The sequence below is a fragment of the Lepus europaeus genome, chromosome 3 (assembly GCF_033115175.1).
Source record: "Lepus europaeus isolate LE1 chromosome 3, mLepTim1.pri, whole genome shotgun sequence".
NCBI lineage: Eukaryota > Metazoa > Chordata > Mammalia > Lagomorpha > Leporidae > Lepus > Lepus europaeus.
The window spans coordinates 86,533,891-86,555,702 of record NC_084829.1 but is presented as its reverse complement, the minus strand read 5'-3'; the positions used below and the strand labels follow the sequence as shown (position 1 = coordinate 86,555,702).

Sequence of the window (21,812 nt, the reverse complement as noted above, 5' to 3'; positions counted from 1 at the left end):
CCTGGCTGCTCCACTTCCAGTCCAGCTTCCTGCTGATGTACCTGGGAAAGCAGTGGAGGAGGGCCCAAGTGCTCGGATCCCTACCACCCACATGAGAGATCCAGACGAAGCTCCTGGCTCCCGGTTTTGGTCTGCTCCAGCCCTGGCAATTGTGGCCATTTGGGGAGTGAACCAGCAGATGGAAGATCTCTTTCTCTGTTTCTCTCCCTTCCTCTGTAACTCTGCCTTTCAAATAAATAAGCAAAAATCTTAATTTTAAAAAACACTGGGGCAATCGAATGCTGGGCTGGGGTCGCTGAGAATGGCGAGACCTGAAGCCTCATGGGACAGGGTGACAGGCAGGAGGCCTGGGGCGGGCAGGCTCATCAGGCCTGAGCATGGACCTGTTCCTGCACCCAGGGGAGTCAGGGGCCAAGGAAAGTGCTTGCTGTCTGAGCCTGGACTAAGTGGGAGGAGCAGTGATGGCTACCACTACTACTTCTGCTTTTTTTTTTTTTTTTTTTAAGATTTTATTTATTTGAAAGGGAGAGTTACAGAGAGGCAGAGGCAGAGAGAAAGTCTTCCATCTGCTGGTTCACTCCCCAGATGGCCGCAAGGGCTGGAGCTGTGCCGATCTGGAGCCAGGAGCCAGGAGCCAGGAGCTTCTTCCGGGTCTCCCGCATGGGTGCAGGGGCACAAGGACTTGAGCCATCTTCTTCTGCCTTCCCAGGCCATAGCAGAGAGCTGGATCAGAAGAGGAGCAGCCGGGACTTGAACTGGCGCCCATGTGAGATGCCGGTACTGCAGGGAGCGGCTTTACCCGCTATCTCACAGCGCTGCCCCCGCTGGCTACTTCTGACAGCTCCTCCTGCAAGCGCTGGAGGGGTAACGGCCCAGCCCTGCAGCCGCCCCAGGGGCCTCTGAGGGGGACGTTGGCACTGGAGCCATCTGCGGGTCAGATTCAGGGTGTTCTTTGGGTGGAGACACAGAGAATCAGTGTTCAGTTATGTACTTATGACTAGCTGTGCTCCACCTCTTCCTGAATAGCCTGTAAGTATGTTTTTATTTTTCTTCATAAAAAAATGACGTTTTCACACAACAGCCAAAGGAGGGTCAATGCACCTGCAGCTCAATGGGCTGATTCCAAATGCAAATGCTGCCATGTTCCGAACAGAATGATACAACAAATGAGCCCAACAAGGAGATGGATCACCTCCCTGTCAGGTGATCAGGCAGCAGACCATGAACCGTTTTACTTCTTGGGAAGCATGAAAACCCAGCTGTGACCCGAAGGAACATGTTTATTTCACTGTGGAGCTGCTTCCTTGTGAGTGTGGGGGAGCAGCCATGTAGCAATGGTTTCCAATCCTGGCTGCACACTGGAATCCACTGGGCACCTGGGTCCTAGTCCTAGGCGGTCTGATGCCACTGGGTGGCAGTGTGGGCTGGAGCTGGGGGAGTTGAAAGATGCCAGGTGACTGTGACAGGCTGCCAAGGTTGAGCAGCCCTGGGTGGCGGGACCGTGTCGGGGAACTTGATTAAACAGCCTCTGCATTGACTTGGCAATGTGATGACCTCGTGGCTCATACCCAGACAGGGAGCTCTGTAAAAGTGCCAGTGCCTGGACCTCACCCCCAGAGCTGAGGGGTGGGATCCAAGAGCGGGATGCCTACTTCCCCTGCTGACACTCCCGTGCAACCAGAGTCAGAAACCCAGGGAGTCACAAGCTTCCCAGTTCCTTTGCTTCCATTCTTCCTTATGGCTTTCCTTTCTAAAATACTATAAAAACAGAATTGGCCCCAGGGTCTCCAAAAACTGTTCCAGAGGAACTGCGGTGCTAGGCATGGGGATGATAAGAGCACACTTTCTCCAGGAGGCCAGAGAGGACCGCTGGAGTCCGGGCAGGTAGGAGGGCAGCAGCTCCCAGCAGCCTCCATCCCGTTTGCAATCGTACACAAGGTATATGCTTGGGAGGTAGCCTTGGGGGAAGGGTGCCAGAGGCCATGAAGAGGATGCATGCACTCACCTGGTTCTTTTCATGGACAGAGCAGAAAGCACTGAGGAGGAGCCGAATGATGGACAAGTGATTGTAGCGCGCCGCAACGTGCAAACAGGTGTCGCCTGCCTGCAGACAGAAGTCAAACTCTAAGCACAGTCTGAGCAGTTCCAAAATCAAACAGACAAAACCAAGAGGAAAATACCATTTAAATGCCAGAAGACTACCAGGTGTTCCTTGGGAGCCCTGAGCTGGAAGGCAAACATCCCCTCTAACACAGATGTCTGCTCCAAGACCCGCAGAACTTGGCTGCTCCCGCAGCCCTGCTTGCTTTCGGCCCCTGGGGAGCCACCATGTGGGCGATAGGAGCCTCTACTTCCAAGTTTATGCACGCTCCCCACAAGTCCTGCGGAAGACCCACGGCAGGAGATAAGGACCCACAAACCCCAGCTCCCCTACAACCCAAAGAGTCTGCAGTAAACTCTATTAAGAGCAACAGGGCAAGCACTGTGGTGCAGTCGGTTAAGCTGACACTTCAGATGCCCACATTCCATATCACAGTGCTGGTTTTGAGTTCTGGCTGCTCTGCTTTCAATCCAGTTCCCTGCTAATGCTCCTGGGATACAGTAGATGATGCTGCAAGTACTTAGGCCTGTGCCACCCCTGTGGGGAACCCAGAGTTCCTGGCTCCCAGCTTCGGCCTGGCCCTGTCTCAGCTTTTGCAACCATTTGGGGAATAAACCAGCAGATGGAAGACCTCTCTGTTACTATGCCTCTCAAATAAATAAATAAATCTTAAAACAAAAAGACCAACAAATTGGTGGTAAGCCACCACTTGGAACACCTGCATTATCAGAGTGGCTTGGTTGGAGTTCTGTCTGCTTCCTATAGCTCCCTGCTAATATGGCATCCTGACAGGCATCAGGTGATGGTTCAAGTACTTGGTTCCCTGCTGTCTACAGGGAGACCCGGGTGGGATTCTGGGCTCCTGGTTTCAACCTGGTCCAGGCTGTTGTGGGCTTCTGGGGAGTGATTCAGCACATGGAAGAGTGCTCTCTCTCCCGCTCTGTCTCACTACCTTTTAAATCAAATAAAAATAAATTTTAAGACATTTTTGAAGAGCAAGCAGCCACTAGGAGCACCAAAGAGCATCCAGAAAAGCTCAGGTCTTTCTGAGTGGGCACAGACTGCCCAATCCCTGCTCCCAGAAGACAACACCAGAAGCAGAGCCAGAAAGGCGTGGCTTCCAGCAGCTTCTCTGGACATCTGCATCCCAGCTCTGTCTGGAGATTGATAAACGCTGGGCCTGACTTCCTCCCCGGGACCAAGATGCAGCCAAGCTCAAAGCGAGGCCCAGAGCATTCTAGAACCATATTAAGCAGGTGCCGCAGCTCAATAGGCTAATCCTCCACCTGCAGTGCCGGCACACCAGGTTCTAGTCCCGGTCAGGGCGCTGGATTCTGTCCTGGTTGCCCCTCTTCCAGGCCAGCTCTCTGCTATGGCCCGGGAAGGCAGTGGAGGATGGCCCAAGTGCTTGGGCCCTGCACCCCATGGGAGACCAGGAGAAGCACCTGGCTCCTGCCATCGGATCAGCGCAGTGCGCCAGCCACAGCGGCCATTGGAGGGTGAACCAATGGCAAAAAGGAAGACCTTTCTCTCTGTCTCTCTCACTGTCCACTCTGTCAAAAAAAAAAGAACCCTATTAAATGAATCTGCCACCCAAAGGGGAGACCCAGCCAGGGCCATTTTTGAGAGAAATCCCAGATCCTCCCACCAACCTTGCTAAGCTTGGGATTTACAAAAGGGAACGGCTTCTCTGTTGGGGAAGTGGGGGGATGCACACGTGTCCTTTCTGGTCAGGCGTCCTCACTGGGGGACACCTCCAACATCAACAGGACCCACCCCCAGAGGACACGGGGGACCTCCTGTGTGTGCTGCCAACACCATGTGGATGCTGGTATTCCTACACTGTTACTGGCCACAGACACGCCGGGAGAAACGATAAACCAAACTAAGCTGAAGATCAGAGGGAGGAGGCTGGGAGGAGAGCAGTTACTTCCACGTGGTTCTCCTCCTCGTGCCCCTCGGGGACCCCCATAAAGAAATGTGGCAAGACACCAATACTTTAGCGACAGTCCCCAGCGCTTCCCCTGTGTTACTCTGCACGCAGCGACACGCTAGGGCGCTTTGGGGTTGCTGTCCCAGGCGGCGCGCGGGCGCACGCGAGGGCCGGCTCGGTCACCCACGTTGTTCTTGAGGTCGGCGCGGGAGCCGCCCAGCAGGAGGACGCGTGTGCTCTGGCAGTGGCAGTTCTGGCAGGCCAGGTGCAGCGCCGTGTTCCCCGCCTGCCGGAGAAGCAGAGGGGAGGTCGCGTTAGAGCAGCGTGCGCGCGGGGGTCCAGATCGCTCAGGGGCAAAGTCACCTCACTCAGGGGCAAAGTCACCGCTCAGGTTCTCTGTCTCCCTATGGCTGCTCCCAGCGGGGTGCTGGTCCCAAGGCCTGGCTCTGCCACTCACCAGCTGAAAGCCCTGCGAACACGCCGCTCGGACCGCTTCCCAGGGGAGCGGGGCTGGACCCTCTGTCCCGAGGTGGGGACGATGGACTCGGAGTGCCTTGGAAAGCATTTTTTTTTTTTTTTACCCTTAACATGTTGTGCACATGGGATGCGCTCAACTCCTCTCAGAGACGGCTTCCTGTCCAATATGGACGAGAGCTGGGGCTGTATAAACTCTACCCACAGGAGAGTAAAAAATGCAAAAGCAGGGGCCGGCACTGTGGCACAACAAGTTAAAGTCACCGCCTGCAGTGCCGGGGTCCCATATGGGCGCCGGTTCTAGTCCCGGCTGCTCTTGTTCTGATCCAGCTCTCTGCTGTGGCCCGGAAAAGCAGAAGGTGGCCCAAGTCCTTGGACCCCTGCACCCACGTGGGAGACCTGGAAGAAACTCCTGGCTTCCGATCTGCGCAGCTCTAGCCGTTGCGGCCATTTGAGGAATGAACTAGTGGATGCAAGACTTCTCTCTCTGTAACTCTTTCAAATAAATAAAATAAATCTTAAAAAAAAAAAAAAAGGCAAAAGTGGCCACCTCCAGGAAGTGTAGGCTAAGTGGTAACTGAGCTTTAACGAGCAGGCCCATTCTTATTTTTCTTTATTTCTTTCTTTTTTGACAGGCAGAGTGGACAGTGGGAGAGAGACAGAGAGAAAGGTCTTCCTTTGCCATTGGTTCACCCTCCAATGGCCACCGCGGCTGGTGCGCTGCGGCCGGCGCACCGCGCTGATCCGAAGGCAGGAGCCAGGTGCTTCTCCTGGTCTCCCATGGGGTGCAGGGCCCAAGCACTTGGGTCATCCTCCATGAGCAGGCCCATTATATTTTTCTTGAGGCATCAAAATTTGAGCAATGTGTTTAATCTAAGACCCAAAACTACGAAGCTACTAAAGGACAGCCCAGGGGAAACACTGCAAGGCAGTGACGGATGCATAAATGGCCTTACATCAAACTAGGAAGAATTGCACAACAAAGGAAGCAATTAATAGAGAAGAGACACAACCACAGAATGGGAGACAGCATTTGCCAACTATGCATCTGATAAAAGATTAACATCCAAAATATATAAAGAGCTCAAGAAATTCAACAACGATAAAACTAATAATTCAGTTAAGTAGTAGGCATTTTTCAAAAGAAGAAACACAAATTGCCCCCTGCCTCCTATGTGGGAGACCGGAAGAAGCTCCTGGCTCCTGGCTTCAGCCTGTCCCAGGGCTGGCCACTGTGGCCATCCAGGAAATGAACCAGCAGACAGAAGACCTTTCTCTCTCTCTGCGGCTCAAACTTTCAAAATAAATAAATAAATCTTTTCAAAAAATACAAATTGGGGCCGGCACTTTGGCATAGCTGGTAAGAGGGGCTGCCTGCAGCTTTTTTTTTTTTAATATTTATTTATTTGAAAGGCAGAGTTAGAGAGAAAAGGAGAAGCAGAGAGAGAGAGAGAGAGAGAGAGAGAGAGAGAGAGGGAGAGAGAGAGAGAGGAAGGGAGGGAGGGAGGGAGGGAGGGAGGGAGGGAGGGAGGAAGGGAGGGAGAGGTCTTCTATCTGCTAGTTCACTCCCCAGTTGGCCGCAACAGCAGGAACTGCGCCCATCCAAACCCAGGAGCCAGGAGTTTCCTCCAGGTCTCCCACATGGGTACAGGAGTCCAAGGACTTGGGCCATCTTCTCTGCTTTCCCAGGCCATATCAGAGAGCTGGATCAAAAGTGGAGCAGCTAGGACTTGAACCAGTGCCCATATGGGATGCTGGCACTGCAGGCAGCAGCTTTACCTGCTATGCCACAGCGTTGGCCCCATAAAAATAAATAAATCTTTTAAAAAACGGCCAAGAAAAACATGAAAAATGTTCATTATCACCAGCTATCAGGCAGATGCACAGTAAAATCACAACAAGAAATCATTCCACTCAAGTTAGAATGATTATTATCCCAAAGTCGAAAAACAACAAATGCTGGCAGGCATATGGGAAAAAAGGGGATCCTAATATACTGTTGGTAGGAATGCACATTGGTATAACCATTACCAAAAACAGTATGAAGATTCCCCTGAAAACTAAAAATAGATGTACCATATCACCTAGCTATCCCATTTCTGGGAATATATCCAAAAGATATGAAGCCAGTATATGGAAGACATGTTGCATTTCCATATTTATTGCAGTTCAATTCACAATAGCTAAGATATGGAATCAACCTAGATGTCATAGATGGATAAAGAAAATGTAGTATATATATATGTGATGGAACATTTACTCAGCCATAAAAAAAAAAGAATGAAATCCTGATGTCAGCAAAAAAAAAAAAAAAAAAAGAATGTAACAGTTAAATAAGCCAAAGAAAAATAAATTCCATGTTTTCTGTCATATGAGGAAATTAATAGAGTATGAAAAATGTGTGGATGTCATATTTGCTATATAGATATTATAAATGTTGTCTTCACTGAATTATACCACCTATAATAATATACCCTTCCTTACTTTATGATCCTTATCATGAACTCCACATATGTGATAGCATTATCCCTGCTTTCAAGAAAAATACTATGAGGGCCAGCACTGTGGTGTACTAGATTAATCCTCTGCCTGCAGTGCTGGCATCCCACATGGGTGCCAGTTCGAGTCCTGATTGCTCCACTTCCCATCCAGCTCCCTGCTAATGTGCCTGGGAAAGCAGTGGAGGATGGCCCAGGTGCTTGGGCCCCTGTATCCATGTGGGAGACCCCGAAGAAGCTCCTGGCTTCGGATCAGCCCAGCTCTGGTTGTTATGGCCACTTGGGGAGTGAACCAGTGGATGGAAGACGTTTCTTTATTTCCCTCTTGCTGTTTAAAGTATGCCTCTCAAATAAATAAACAAACCTTAAAAAATAAAATATAAACATTTAAAAATAAAAAAGGAAAACTGTATGTACAGGTATGTCTATAAAATTTACATACGAAGTGAATATAGTAAAATGTTAAAAATCGTCAAATCTATGTGTGTTCCTTGAGCTCTTCATTTTACTTTTGCGTAATAGTTAAAGTATTTTTAAAATAAAAAAGAACAAGAGGCGAGATACAGGTGCCGTCCGCCACTAGACCCGGGACGGAGCCTACAGCACAGCACAGCACAGCTGGCCAACAGAGCGGGGTTGCAGTCTGGCAGAAGGAACCACGTGACGGGAACAGATCTTCGCCTGGAGGGATGAGGGGCAGGGCCCGCCAGGCTGCTCCGAGCCTCCAGAAGAGGAATGAGAAAAGCACGAGTGGGGGTCTGGCAGGGCCTCAGAGGGCCTGGGTGCGCCCAATAGGCTAAGTGCCTGAGCCCAGGGTTTGCCTGCTCTGAGCTCCGCTCCGGAGCTGGAGGCCTGCAGAGTGGCTGGGTAGAACCTTCAGGCTGCCCACCTAGGGTGCGAGACTAGGACTGAGCAAACAAAAACCAACAAAAGCAGACTGGATGCCAGCTGCTCAGTGACCTCCCCTCATAGCCTGGGCTCTGACCAGCAGGGTGGGGGTTGGGAGGTTTGTCAGTGGGCTAAGACTGCCTGTGGCGCTGGTATCCCACGTGGATGCCACTTCGAGTCCCAGCTGCTCCACTTCCAATCCAGTTCTCTGCTATGGCCTGGGATAGCAGTAGAAGATGGCCCAAGTGCTTGAGTCCCTGCACCTGCATGGGAGACCTGGAAGAAGCTCCTGGCTCCTGGCTTTGGATCAGCACAGCTCTGGCCATTGCAGTCATTTGGGGAGTGAACCAGTGGATGGAAAACTTTTCTGTCTCTGCCTCTGCCTCTCTGTAACTCTGCCTTCCAAATAAATACAAAAACTTTTTTTTTTTTTTAATAGCAGTGCATGGCGCAGAAACTGTAGCACCTGTGGCGCTGGCACCGGTTTGAGTCTCGGCTGCTCCACTTCGGATACAGCTGCCTGCTGACATGCCTGAGGTTCTCAGAGGAAGCTCCTGGCTCAGGTCTTGCCCAGACCTTGGTGCTGTGGCCATCTGGGGGCTGAAACAGCGGGTGGAAGATTTCTCTGTATTGCCTTCTCTAACTCTGCCTTTCAAATAAATAAATAAAGCTAAAAAAAAAAAAAAATAGCAGTGCACACCTGCAAACCTTGGAGGGACTGGGACTGACTTAGCAAGGTGGGGAGGCTGGGGCTGTCCCAGTGTTAGCACGGAAGTCCCACATTCTGGGAAATCCTGCCCTAGGGCAAATAGGAACAGTCCCCCGTGAGCCTGGTCGTCAGGGATTCTGTTGTTACGTGCGGTTCTCCCCCTTGTTTGTTTCACGTTGCCCAGGAGAGGCCTCTGGGCAGCCAGCTGGAGAAGCACTGCTAGCTTCATCCTCAAGGACAGAGGGTCCCTGTTCTGGACACGCCACTCCCTGTGCAAGGCTGGTGCTTGGCTTGGTCAGTCCTCACTGCACAGGGAGTCAGTCCTGTCAGAGGTGCTGGCTTCATGGCAGTCATTAAAGATGTGCAGAATCAACGAGGGAAACATAGGGAGTCCGAAGAAGGTTCTAGAACTATGTCACACCAATTTTATTCTGCCAGTAAGAAAATACGACATGGTGATTAAGCTACTGCTTGGGATACTTGTATTTCATATCAGAGTGCATGGGTTTGTGTCCTGGCTCTGCTGCTGCTTTTTTTTTTTTTTTTTTTTCAAGATTTATTTTTTACTTGAGAGTCAGAGTTACACAGAGACAGGAGAGGCAGGGAGAGAGAGAGAGGTCTTCCACCCAATGGGTCATTCCCCAATTGGCTGTAACAGCCAGAATGGCGCCGATCCGAAGCCAAGAGCTTCTTCCAGGTCTCCCGCGCAGGTACAGGGGCCAAGAGACTTGGGCCATCTTCTACTGCTATCCCAGGCCATAGCAGAGAGCTGGATTGGAAGTGGAGCAGCCAGGACTAGAACCAGTGCCCAGATGGGATACCGGTGCTTCAGGCCAGGGCTTTAACCTGCTGTGCCACAGCGCTGGCCCCCTGGCTCTGCTTCTAATCCAGCTTCTTGCTAATGTGAACCCAAGTTCTTGGGTCCCTGACACCCTTGTGGGAGACTTGGATTGAGTTCCTGGCTTCCAGCTTCAGCTTGGCTCTGGCTGTTGTGGGCACCTGGGGATGAACCAGTGTGGAAGATCTCTTGGTCTCTAGCTTTCTACCTTTCATAATTTTCATAAAATAAAAATTTAAAAACTATGAATGGGTTTCAAATTGTTTTTGCACCAAAAGTAATGTTTTAACTTCCATTTTTTCCACAAAATTTTTGAAGCATGCTCATGTATATAAATTAAGTATTGGAGGGGCCGGTGCTGTGGTGCAGTGGGTTAAGCCACCATCTGCACTTCTGGCATCCCTAATGGGCACCAGTTCAAGTCCCAGCTGCTCCACTTCCAATCCAGCTTCTTGCTGATGCACCTGGGAAAGCAGCAGAAGATGGCCCAAGTGCTTGAGTTTTCCTGCACCCACATGGGAGACGCGGAAGAAGCTCCTGGTTCCTGGCTTTGGTCTGGCTCAGACCTTGCTGCTGCGGCCATTTGGGGAGTGAACCAGCAGATGGAAGAGCTGTGTCTCTCCTTCTCTCTCTCTAACTCTGCCTTTCAAATAAATAAATACATTTTCTGAAAAAGGACTAAATTTTAAGAGAGTAAATTAAGTATTAGGACATGGAAGATATACGATTTTGTACCCCTTTGGCATGTTCCTTAGAAAATTGAGAACAGTATTTTCAAAACCCTTATTTATTACTTTGAAAGGCAGAGAGTGTGGGGGGGGGGGATCATCCATCCACTGGATTGTTCTCCAAACACCCACAACAGTCAGGGTTGGGCCAGGAACTCCATCCAGGTCTCCACATGGTGGGCAGGGACTCAAGTACTTGGGCCATCACCTGCTGTCTCCCAGGATATGCATTAGCAAGAAACTGGATTGGAAGCAGGGTATCCAGGACTTCAACCAGGCACTCTGATATGGGGTGCAGGCATCCCAAGTGGTGACAACCTGCTGTGCCACAACACCTCCACAAAAACAATGATTTTAATATTAACTATATCCTATAACGTGAATGAGTGATCATTTTAAGTCACCCTCCATCTTCCTCCTCCTCTCTCTCAGTGACCGTTGTGGTCACGAACACCCTCGTGGACAGGATCTGACCACCAGGCTTACTGGTTTCTTTTTGTTTTATTTATTTTTTTGACAGGCAGAGTGGATAGTGAGAGAGAGAGAGACAGAGAGAAAGGTCTTCCTTTTTGCCGTTGGTTCACCCTCCAATGGCCGCTGTGGACGGCTCATCTCGCTGATCCGAAGCCAGGAGCCAGGTGCTTCTCCTGGTCTCCCATGCGGGTGCAGGGCCCAAGCACTTGGGCCATCCTCCACTGCCTTCCCGGGCCATAGCAGAGAGCTGGCCTGGAAGAGGGGCAACCGGGATAGAATCCAGCGCCCCAACCAGGACTAGAACCCGGTGTGCCGGCGCTGCAAGGCAGAGGATTAGCCTGTTAAGCCACGGCGCTGGCCGGGGCTTACTGGTTTCTGAGAACAGGGTCTCAAGAGGGTAATGGTGGGTAAGAGGCCGGCGCCAGCTGCTTTGCCGACTGCCGCCCAGAGGTGGTTGCTCTCACGCTTCTTCCAGCAGTGTCTGAGTGAGCTCCCCTCACACACTCTGGCTAACACCGGGTATCAGCATTTTAAACTCCTTTGCTGATATTTTTAAAATGCCAACTCTCAATTGCTGTATTAATAGCCATGGTAATAGCTGTGTTAATAACTACTGTTGTTTTAATAGTGTCCAAATGATGGGGGCAGCAGACAGGGGCTTGTCGCACCAGTAGGGCTCCAGCACTACTGACCTGGAGTATCTGTGTGCTTCTCCCTTCTTGGCACATGGACCAGCTGGGTGGGGCTGACCACGCCAGGCCCCCTGTGCCGCTCTGAGCCATGGCACTGCTCACAGAAGGTGCTCCCCCACCCCACCCTGGGGAGCAAGCCCTCCTCCCCCACCTGTGAGCAAGTTCCAGCACACCCTGGGCCTCACCTTGTTCTTGGCCAGTACGTTGGCTCCTGCTTGAATGAGCAGCTTGGCAGACTGGCTGAAACCATGCCAGGACGCTTCGTGCAGGGCCGTGTTCCCGTCCTAAGGGACACACAGGGGGACAAGGCAACCACTCAACACCCACTTGTTTGCATGGTCATCAACACGTCACAGTGAGTTTCTAGGGCATTCCCCATGGCCTTTCTCAATGGGGGTTCCTCATCCGAGCCACGGAACAGCTTGAGTGCCAAATCTCTACTCACAGGGGAAGAACCACTGGAGCCACATAGAAGCCACGTGAGCTCATCTGCTCGGTGGCTGCCTTCGGCACCAGGCCTCAAGCTTTTCTTAAGAGACGGGTTGAGGAAGGCTCCAGGGCCCGTGCAGGGGAAGCAGCTCAGGAGGGCACCTTGCCCATTCCCCCCACAGCTCTGCCCCCAGCACCAGGGAGGACCCAGCAGCGCCAGGCCAAGAGCAAGAGTCCAGCTTCAAGAGTGCCAGTGCCTGGCAGGTGGATCCCTGTCCCCCAATTTTTAATCCAAGTTTAATCTCATCCAACTCAATCCAAAAGTCTCCAAGCCCCCAACAAATGAGCAGGCTCTGAGGAAGCAGTGATTGTAAAGATCAAATGTCCTCAACAAGCAGTTTTCAAACAAAAGCAATTAACACAGCTCAGATTTGCTTAACCCACTACAAAAGCAGCAAGAACCATCACTAAGCACGGCGAGTGGAGTGCGATGGGAAGGAAGCCATCCCGGGCAGAGGGAGCACCACGCGGATGGTGGAGACACCCTCCCCATGCTGTTCCAGACCAGCACACAGGCAGTCACCCAGGGCGCTGCAGGCGTATTCTCCAACTGTGTCTGGGTTCCACACTGATGCCCCTGGAAGTTTCTGGAAATATGCACAAAAGAGGCCAGGCCTACTACTGCTGACACACACAGGGGGAGTCTAGGATCCCCAAGGCACAGAGATGGTCAGTATGTGCCCTGGCCAGGCGGAGTGACAGCAAATGGAGAGGGGAGGAGGGGCCCTCGGGTCGCAGGGTGAGGGTGCTGGGTGCTTTTCCATCTGGGCTGCACAGGTGTGAACAGGCAGTAAAAGTCATGAGCAGCCGGGTGAGCACCTCTGCCTTTTGTGTATATTACCGTGAACACAAAGGTTACCGAGATAAGCAGAGGCTGTGAGGCCCTTAATTGTCAAGTTCCAGGTTTTAAGACTGTCCAATAATTTAAAAACATTGGGGCAACATATAGTATGTTATTCAGATTTCTTAAAGAACTAGTTTCGCTTATTTTCTTCCTTCCAACACAAAGAAATCAATTTTGCTCACTTATCCAAAAAATAAAAAGCCAATTAAATGCACATCCCTTTCGCCTGCTCCCACATCCGGGCCTCCATCAGTCATCATTTTTAAGATTTTTCCCCTTATTTAGATTTGTGCGCTTGTTATTGGTGCCACAGCGCAGGGGAAAGCAAAACAGAAAACTGGCTGGGGTGCTAGCACTCCGTCACGTTGGATCATGAACGCTAAGACCTAGGAAGGATACTCTCTCGAGTGCTCGACAGGCCTCACGTCGCTGGCACCTGCCTCACCTTGTCCTGCCTGTCCAGGGCACAGCCCTCCTGGATGAGCGCCGCGATGATCTCCGTGTTCCCCACCACTGTGGCCCGGTGCAAGGCGGTCTGGTCCCCCTGCAAAGTGACACAGATGCAGGGACAGTGGTCAGCTCTCCCCAGGACACAAAGCCAGGTCCCCGCCCCACACAGAACACGCTGGTTCCCCGCGGAAGGGCTTGGCTACTAGGTTTTGTGGCTTGTTAGTAGATGACACGCTTGGCACAGCCCCCTCCTTCACACACCCACAGGGGTCCTTAAGCCAACAGCAAGAACAGGTCTCAGCCCAGACTGATGTCCGAATGAGGGTCAGGCCCTCCCCTGCCACCCCAGGGATGTGGCTGGCCGGTGTGAGAAGAGCAGGTGTGGGAGCCGGGCTGTGTAAACCGGTAGCTGCCTGGAGTCTTAACGAATCCCATGTCCTCAGGCTCCGGCTGGCAGAGGGCTCACTCTGCAGCTCTGTCACTTGGTGGCACTCAAGATTTGACAGGTGTGGCCTTTGTGCACTGACTTGTCCTAGCCAAGAGCAACAGAGGGCTTGGCTCTGCCTCATCTGAGTGCTCGGAGATGGCAGCCTAGCCCTGCAGACCTCGAAGGAGCCTCCTCATACCGCCCTCCCTGATTCATTCTGCATGTTCACCCCTTTTCTCCCAGGATCAGATTCCTGGGATTGCAGACCGTTTTTTTTTTTTTTTTTTTCCTCCTTCAGGCGCCAAAGGCAACTTGATTCTTCCCCTAATTGCAGCACAGAGGAGGACAAAACAGCCCCGGAGGTAAGAAGGTCAAGACTGTAAGGAGAGAGTTCTGAAGTCTCCAGAAGCACACTTGATCTCTGACACAGTCCCAGGAAGGCGAGTTGGGGCAAATCAGGTTGAGCCTGAAGTCCAGGCCTGAAAGGGGAGATGCGTGAACCGCGTGACAATTTTGGAAAGCACTGGGCACAGGGCAAGGGAGTCGGGACACCTGGGTTGCCCATGGTTCTGGGAGGAACCCTGCCACCTCGTGGGGCCTCGGGATCTTCACCTGTATAACAAGGGGCTCCTTGATCCCTCAAGGCCCTCCCTTCCCTCCTCAGAGTTTTGTATAAACACTGTTTCTGGGCAGAGCACAGCAGGTGCAAGGGGCACCCTCTGGAACCTTCCTGGTGGCCCGTCCATCCGAGAGAGGAAAGAGGGACTAGTACGAGACAGACACACGATGGAGAGGATTCTTTAAAGAGGGATTCAATATTGCCTGTAAACAACCTGAGGAAACGTCAATAAATACCAGTGCATACGAAAGGCATGTATGGGAAACAGCTCTGGAGATGGGTGATGGTGATGGCACAGCAACGGGAATGTTAAGTGTTACGTGCATTTTATTATAGCAGTGAAACACTCAATGCTAGTTAAAATCCAAATTTGCTTTTTTTAAATTTAAAAAGTTGAGGGGGGCCTGCACTGTGGCGCAGTAGGTTAATCCCCCGTCTGCAGTGCCAGCATCCCATGTGGGCACTGGTTTGAGTCCCAGCTGCTCTACTTCCAATCCAGCTCTCTGCTGTGGCCTGAGAAAGCAGTACAGGATGGCCAAGTCCTTGGGCCCCTGTACCCACAAGGGAGACCAGGAAAAAGCACCTGACTCTTGGCTTCGGATTGGCGCAGCTCTGGCCATTGCAGCCATTTGGGGAGTGAACCAACGGAAGGAAGACCTTTCTGTCTCCCCCTCTCACTGTCTGTAACTCTACCTCTCAAATAAAATAAGTAATAAAAATCTTTTAAAAATAAAAGTCAAGGGCCAGTTTTACGGCACAGCAGGTAAAGCCAACACCCGCACCCCACATCGGAAGTGCAGGGTCGAGTCCCAGCTCTGCTTTCCACCTCCCTTCCCACTACTGGGCCTGTGATGGCAGCAGAAGATGCTGCCTATGTGGGAGACCTGGATGTCGTTCCAGGCTCCTGGCTTCAGCCTCGTTCAGCCTTGGCCATCATGGCCATTTGAGATGTGAACAAGCAAATGGATGATGATTTCCCTCTCTGTGCTTTTCAAATAAGTAAAATAAGTCAGTCCTGAAAAAACGGAATTCAAAGAGTCTCCCTTTAAAAATTCATAAGGGCAGGTGATTCTTGTTTTCTCCTCTATACTTCATATTTTCCAACACTGTACATTTAATACATAACTGAGCGTCAGGAGGGATGTGCGGAATTTAAGGTGATGTGCAGTGGTGTGCTCAGGGTACCCAGTCCGTGACCACGATTTCACCCACTGTCGTCACTCCCTACCCCTCCCCTCGGCTCCTAGACTCCCGTTCCCATTAGAAACCAGGCTTACGCGGGCTTTCTTCTCCCCATTTTCTCAGACCCCTTATTCAAAGAGGACCCTGTCTGTGAGCCAGGCAGTCGGAGAGGAACGTGGTCACGGGGTCAGTGGATACAGGTGTCCATCTAAGGAATACGAGGGATCTTCGAAATGGTCACAGTGTGGGGGGGTGCATCTGGCACAGCAGTAAGTCCTTACGTGGGACATGCACGTCCCTTGTTGGAGTGCCTCGTTTGAACCCCAGCTTCCTGCCAGTGTACCTCCCGAGAGGCAGCAGGTAATGGGTGACTCAAATACTGGGTGTCTGTCACCTATGGGGGACACCTGGCATTCCTGGATTCTGCCTGCCCCAGCCCTGGCTGTTACAGGCATTTGGGCAGTGAACCAGTGGATGGAAGATGTCTGTTTTTCTGTCACTCAAATAAAATGAAAATTACAAAAAAAAAAAAAAAAAAAAAAGCAAAGCAAAGGTCATGTTTAAAAAAAGTTGACAGAAAATGCATATTAAAAAAAAAACCATGCATGAATTTCAAAAATCTTTTGTACCAAAATAAACTTATTTCTTGAATTATATTTTCCAGGAACTTTTTGATATGCCCTCATATTTCTAGATGAGATCTACTTGCCCACAGAAGCAATCGTATGAGATAGCGCTTAAGTCTTAACTTTTTAAAACTTTAAGAACTTCTAAGACTTCTTAGTTCCCCATCAGACTGGGGAGGGTGCTTCTAAAAGGGATCTCCAGCACAATGTATAATTGCCGACCCGCAGAGGAAGACGGCGCTCTGCTCTGAACAAGACTGGGGAGACGACAGCCCGCTCACTGAAGACAGCACCAGCGTGGCCAGATTTCTAATTGCTCGGCGCTTTTGAGATTCCCACAGCCCGCAGCCACTCCCTAGCACTCCTCGGACCGATCAGAAGAACCTTAGCCACTGCCTGTGCTGTGTGCGACACGTGAGCGACAAACTCTGAGCACGTGGGTCACACCAGCCACTCTTGGTGAACAGATTATCACATGCAGGGCGTGCCTGGTTAGGGTTTAGGGCAAAAGTTTCCTCGTAGTTCACACGCTGCCCACTGAATCACGAGTGCCGGCGCTTTGGAGCCAGCACGGAACCATTATTTACGACTTGCTGCCATCAGCAACCTACGAGCATGCCTCCCTCGGATAACTCTCCTCTGTGAAACCCCGGCTCAGTGCAAGTAGCTAGGTCCGACTCTCAGGTCAGTTCTTCGGAGTAAACTCTCCGAGGGGTGATCAGGGCCAGTGGAGGAGCTCTACCGACTTGAGCAACGCTGCAGTGAGAGCACAGGTTGTCCCAAGCCAGTGGGCACAGCTGTCGCCTGCCTCTTTCTCTGCGGGGATCCCATAGCCGCACTGCCTGACTCCAGGCCACAACTCCTCTCCTGGCTTCCTTGGTCAGATAAGCACTGCTATGAAGGCCAAATTCAGCTTCTTCTGCCACCTCGCCCGCCCCCTACACTGGGGGCTGTCCTCAGTTGGACTGCTAGCGTTGTTTACGCTCGCTGGAACAGTTCTGGACTGGGTGATCCACTTCCTCTGGCTCTTAGAAACCAGCCACTCTCAAGCTACTGCAGTGAGAATTTAAAGGCTCCAAGAGACACCCAACACCTAAACAAAGACTGCCTTGGGTTGTCATCTCGGAGCTACCCTGCCTTAGAACACAACGCAAACAATTTCTCACGGAGACACCCTCAGCTGAAGCAGGGTCAGTTACCTAATGAATCGACCCTTTGCTTCTAGAAGATTAAAATTCACTGTTGAAACACTTCCTCTTGGAAACACGACAGAGAATAAGATGTGCCCTCAAATATATACCAACAGATCCAAGCAGCACCTTTGACATAATGCTTATTTCTACACGATCTAAATCAATCATGACATTCTAAAACTTTGAAAAATGTTGTGAAAAGTACAGTGCCTTCAGCAGCATTTGCTAATATTTGTTCAGTGAATATTTACTGACCCCCTACCATGTGTCTAATGCTATGATATCTCATTCTCTCATTTTATTGATAAATCTAGCCTGTGAAAACCAGACAATTTGGGTAAGCATAGTTGGGCCAGAATTCAGGTTATCAAGTCCTCTGTTAACCTGCACAGCCAATTAAGCTTAGGATGGCCTCAAATAGACCAGGTGCCTCTGTGGGTTTGGGGCTGCCTGTTCATGGTATTGCCAAGCTGAGCGCACTTCTTTGGCCACTCTCAGTGCCCAAGCAGTATCTGATGAATAATTAATATAAGGAAGCAGAGGGAAAAATGTTGCAGCTGAAAATGAAAAGCTGGCAACCTTGCAGGTTGGAACTTTGGTCTGGAACACATTGACCCATTTGCAAAAGTACACGAACTGCCAGCTCTCGGCTTTTCTGAGACATTGGTGGTATTTTTTTATTTAGGGATTTTAAGAGCTTTCTGACCCCTGAGGTCCAAATCTTTGAAATACTTTTTAGTGTTCTCTCCCACATAGTGAAAAAGAGTGAGTACAGCATTGGCACATTTCAAAGCCAAGTTCACGGAAGAGAGCCCAGTCATGCAAGGGTGGGGAATACCCCTGCAGGTGCACAGGCAGACATGCTGCAAGGAAGCTCAAGACAGTAGGTGCGTAAAGCAAGTTGCTGACCTCGTCTTCTCCCTCTGATCTTCTAGGGTTCTTCCTAGCCTTTCTTCTCTGGTTTTTCTTATTTTTTTCTTCCTTCATGCCTTTTACTGTGGCCACAGGGTCCTGGACTATTTCTGAGGTTGGGGCCGTGTGATTGCTCATGGACCAATCAAAGATGGCATCATAGCTCCACTCAGAGTGGACAGGATTGGTGGGAAGCAAGAGAGAATTTGCTCCTGGAGTTGCATATTCTAAAGAACTGGTTTCCGCAGGTTGGATTTCATAATAATCCCACTCCAGGCCACTGGAGGTCATTCTTCCACTAATTCTCAGTCTTTACCATGCCATCAAGATCAGTATCTGTAGAATATGAAGCGAGCAGTGAATTCTTCACAACATTCACTTTTTCTGTTTCTACCCACCATCCAAGATAGAAAAAAAATCATCCCAGAAGTTTCCTAGCAATTCATCTCCCAGTTTCTTTAAAGCACACACACAGAATTTTCGTCCTCAAACTCTTAGATGTATTTCAAGGTGATTCATCAATGGGCATGACAATCACAGAGAAGACAGGCACGGATCACACTGGCAGGTGCACAACTTCAGAACTAGCAAAGTTCTGCCCTCTCCTCTCCCAGCTGTTTTCACAATGCATTTTGTTGCTGTGCTTTTTTTTTTTTAATTATTATTTTTGACAGGCAGAGTGGACAGTGAGAAAGAGAGACAGAGAGAAAGGTCTTCCTTTTTTTGCCATTGGTTCACCCTCCAATGGCCGCCGCGGTAGGTGCACTGCGGCCGGTGCACAGCACTGATCCGATGGCAGGAGCCAGGTGCTTCTCCTGGTCTCCCATGGGGTGCAGGGCCCAAGCACTTGGGCCATCCTCCACTGCACTCCCTGGCCACAGCAGATAGCTGGCCTGGAAGAGGGGCAACCGGGACAGGATCGGTGCCCCGACCGGGACTAGAACCCGGTGTGCCGGCGCCGCAAGGCGGAGGATTAGCCTAGTGAGCCGTGGCGCCAGCCTGTGTTTTAGTTTTGTTTAAGGTTTATGGAGCAAGCAATATGCATCATGTGTCCAGAGCAAGGGGGAAAAATGCCAGAGAATAATCCCAGGGAATGAAAAGGGGTGGCTCCTGTCTGAAGGTGGATCTGGCTTTCCTTGGGCTGACACGTCTCACCTTGGCTACCTTATGAGAACTGGGTCTGTTTTGCCTTCTACCTTGCCTGAGAGAAACAGCAGCAGTTCCAGGATGTTAGGATGGGTTGTGTGTGTGAGAACACGGTGACGCTCTGAGCTCAGGACTCAGGGTCGTGGTGCTAAGTTGGATTGGCCAGCACGTCTGGCTCTGTGGCCTTGCCACTGTGGTAGGTAAGAACTTTCACCATGCACAGAGAAGACCAGAGGCACCCCAATACCTTTGAGCCAGCACTCAACGTCCTACTTTTTCAGTGTCAGAAACTATTTTCTGTATTTCCCCTCCTGCCATCTAGTGAGATGGTATGGATCAGGAAAGCTCTGATGGCTACAGTGCAGAAAAAATGAAAAACTACTGTGACCCAAGGTAAAAATCGACTGCTTAAAGCTACATCAGCATCTTTGGAAAACAACAATCCTGATGACCCAACAGACTCCAGAGATAACTGGAGATTTATGAAACACACTGATGGCCTTCTGCCCACGTAAAAGACAATGCCGTGTTCAGTGACATCTTGACAAGTGCTGTCCTTCCCACTGGTCAGTGCACTTGCCAAGCAGTTTGGTAAGTCACACCCCAGCACACCTGAGAGTCTGACATTTGAAAGCGCTCAATAATCTCAGCTCTCAAGGGTGGATCTGGAAGAGAACACGGAAGTCCAAACTCCCGGAGGGTCTGCGCCTTACAATATTTCTTACTTCTTAGATCCTATCACACATGTGACAGTTGAAATAGATTCTGAAAATATTTTCAATCACATGATTCAAGGATCTTTTCCTAACAGCTCATTGGAAGACAATTTCTATGATCCCTTCTTAGAGAACCCATCCAATGGGGCAACCCTATGTACTACGGACCCCACCCCGGCCACTGCGCTTTGACACAGGAGTGGACACTTGCCCCTAGGGGGTGACAGTCCTTCTCCAGTGTCAATGAGCAGAAGCAAGGCTGAGTTGTTGGCAGCCATGTGTCCGTACTAGCACAGAAGCAGAGTAAACCCCTTCTGGGTGCCTCCTTTTTCCTGGATTCCAGGAGATCCATGTCTTCTTATCTTATTGAATAGGTCCTTTTCAACTACAAGGACACTGACTAAGAGAAATCCAGGTGAGAAAAGAAAAGGAATCATTTTTAAGCCCCACCTTTACCCCAAGGTTGAACTTGGTCAACACCACACATATCCAGCAGGCCTTGCCCACAATCACTGGGGGTATCCGTGTGCTTCTTTGTACTGGGGCAGGACACAGGCAAAATGCCCTGTAAGCCTCTGCACTTGAATGCTAACAGATAGGGAATGAACCACGGGCTAGAATCACCCTTAGCCCCCAAACCTGACTTGCTACTGACAACAGGCCCAGAGCAAGTCTTCAGGAGGAAGTTGTTAAGACTGCGAGGATCCAGCTAATGCTAAAAGAAAAAAGAAAAAGAAAAAAAGTGCTAGCAGCACATTCTTCCCCCTCCCCCCACAGCTGCTAATTCTTTGTACTGTGGATGTCTAGGCAGACAAGCTTTCCCACCAAGCCCTCCCTTGGGAGAACAATAGCTTCTACTCACATCATCCTGGACATCGAGGTCACAGCCAGCCTTCAGCAAGATCTGGACCACAGAGAGATGGCCCTTATTGGCAGCAAGGTGCAGAGGGGTCCGGCCATGCTGTTAACGCAAAGCAAACACTAATTTCAGAACAAGACATCAAAATCATTTCTTTGGGGGTCTGGGGGTCCGGGGTAAAGTTCCCACGGGAGTGTTTAGGGTGATCACTCCTCTCACCACCCCTTTGGTTTGGCAGGAGTTTCTTATGGATTTACCCAGAATTCAGGTTTGTCACAGTCACTTGGGTGATTGGCTTTGTAACTAACAACAGCAAAATGCTCACAAGTGATGCTATCCTTCAGTGCACAACTTCGTTACCCTCTCAAGTAGCAAACCAAGGAGCAGGTCAGCCTGGGGCTTTGGTCTTCTCATATTTTCCCTCTGGTGCTTATCCTACGGGATGAGAAAATGGTCTGGATAAAACCAACCAGGGCAAGAGGGAGGGGAACAACAAACGTCCAGCTAACGAGCCTCAGAAAAATCTGGTTGGTAACTACTGTCCAAACCGATGAGTTTCTTCTTCTTTTAAAAATAGATTCTAAAGTTATAAAATATTCTGGCCAAAAATATTGAAAATGTTCAAAAATTTTTAAAGATATATTAATATTGCACAAGGCACATATCCATCACACATTTTAAGAAGACATCGGAGAAATCACGAACATTCCTTGTGAATTTCTTCCAGATTTTCCGTCTGACTTCCATTGCCAGAGGTCACCCCTCTGTCAAATCATTCTTTGCCTTTCATTATACTTTTACTACATTCTTGTAACCATAGAACACAAAAACATTGCTTTCCTTGCTTCAAGTCTTAAGTAAAAGGTACTGAGGATGGGCGTTTGGCCTCGCGGCTGACGCCAGTTGGGACACGCAGATCTCACATTGGAGTTCCTAGGTTCAACACCTGGCTCCACTCCCAATTCCAGCTTCCTGCTAATGTGAGCCCTGGGAGGCAGTAGGTGACAGCTCACA

The 21,812-nt window shown here is 50.3% G+C and overlaps 1 protein-coding gene across 3 annotated transcripts in view; it reads right to left on the bottom strand.

The window, feature by feature from the left end:
* The window catches only part of ANKRD6 (ankyrin repeat domain 6), a 206,192-nt gene that overhangs the window by 15,075 nt on the left and 169,305 nt on the right, over positions 1 to 21,812 (bottom strand). Inside the window, exons 3-7 of one of the 3 annotated variants that reach the window (XM_062186503.1) lie at positions 20,802 to 20,900; positions 13,114 to 13,212; positions 11,521 to 11,619; positions 4,222 to 4,320; positions 2,006 to 2,104 (exon numbers count right to left, since the gene is read on the bottom strand). In XM_062186503.1, the coding sequence (XP_062042487.1) occupies positions 2,006 to 2,104; positions 4,222 to 4,320; positions 11,521 to 11,619; positions 13,114 to 13,212; positions 20,802 to 20,900 (495 nt within the window). Of the gene's footprint in view, positions 1 to 2,005; positions 2,105 to 4,221; positions 4,321 to 11,520; positions 11,620 to 13,113; positions 13,213 to 18,074; positions 18,271 to 20,801; positions 20,901 to 21,812 lie in introns of those variants that run through there. The other 2 variants (XM_062186504.1, XM_062186505.1) reach the window with 2 other exon arrangements.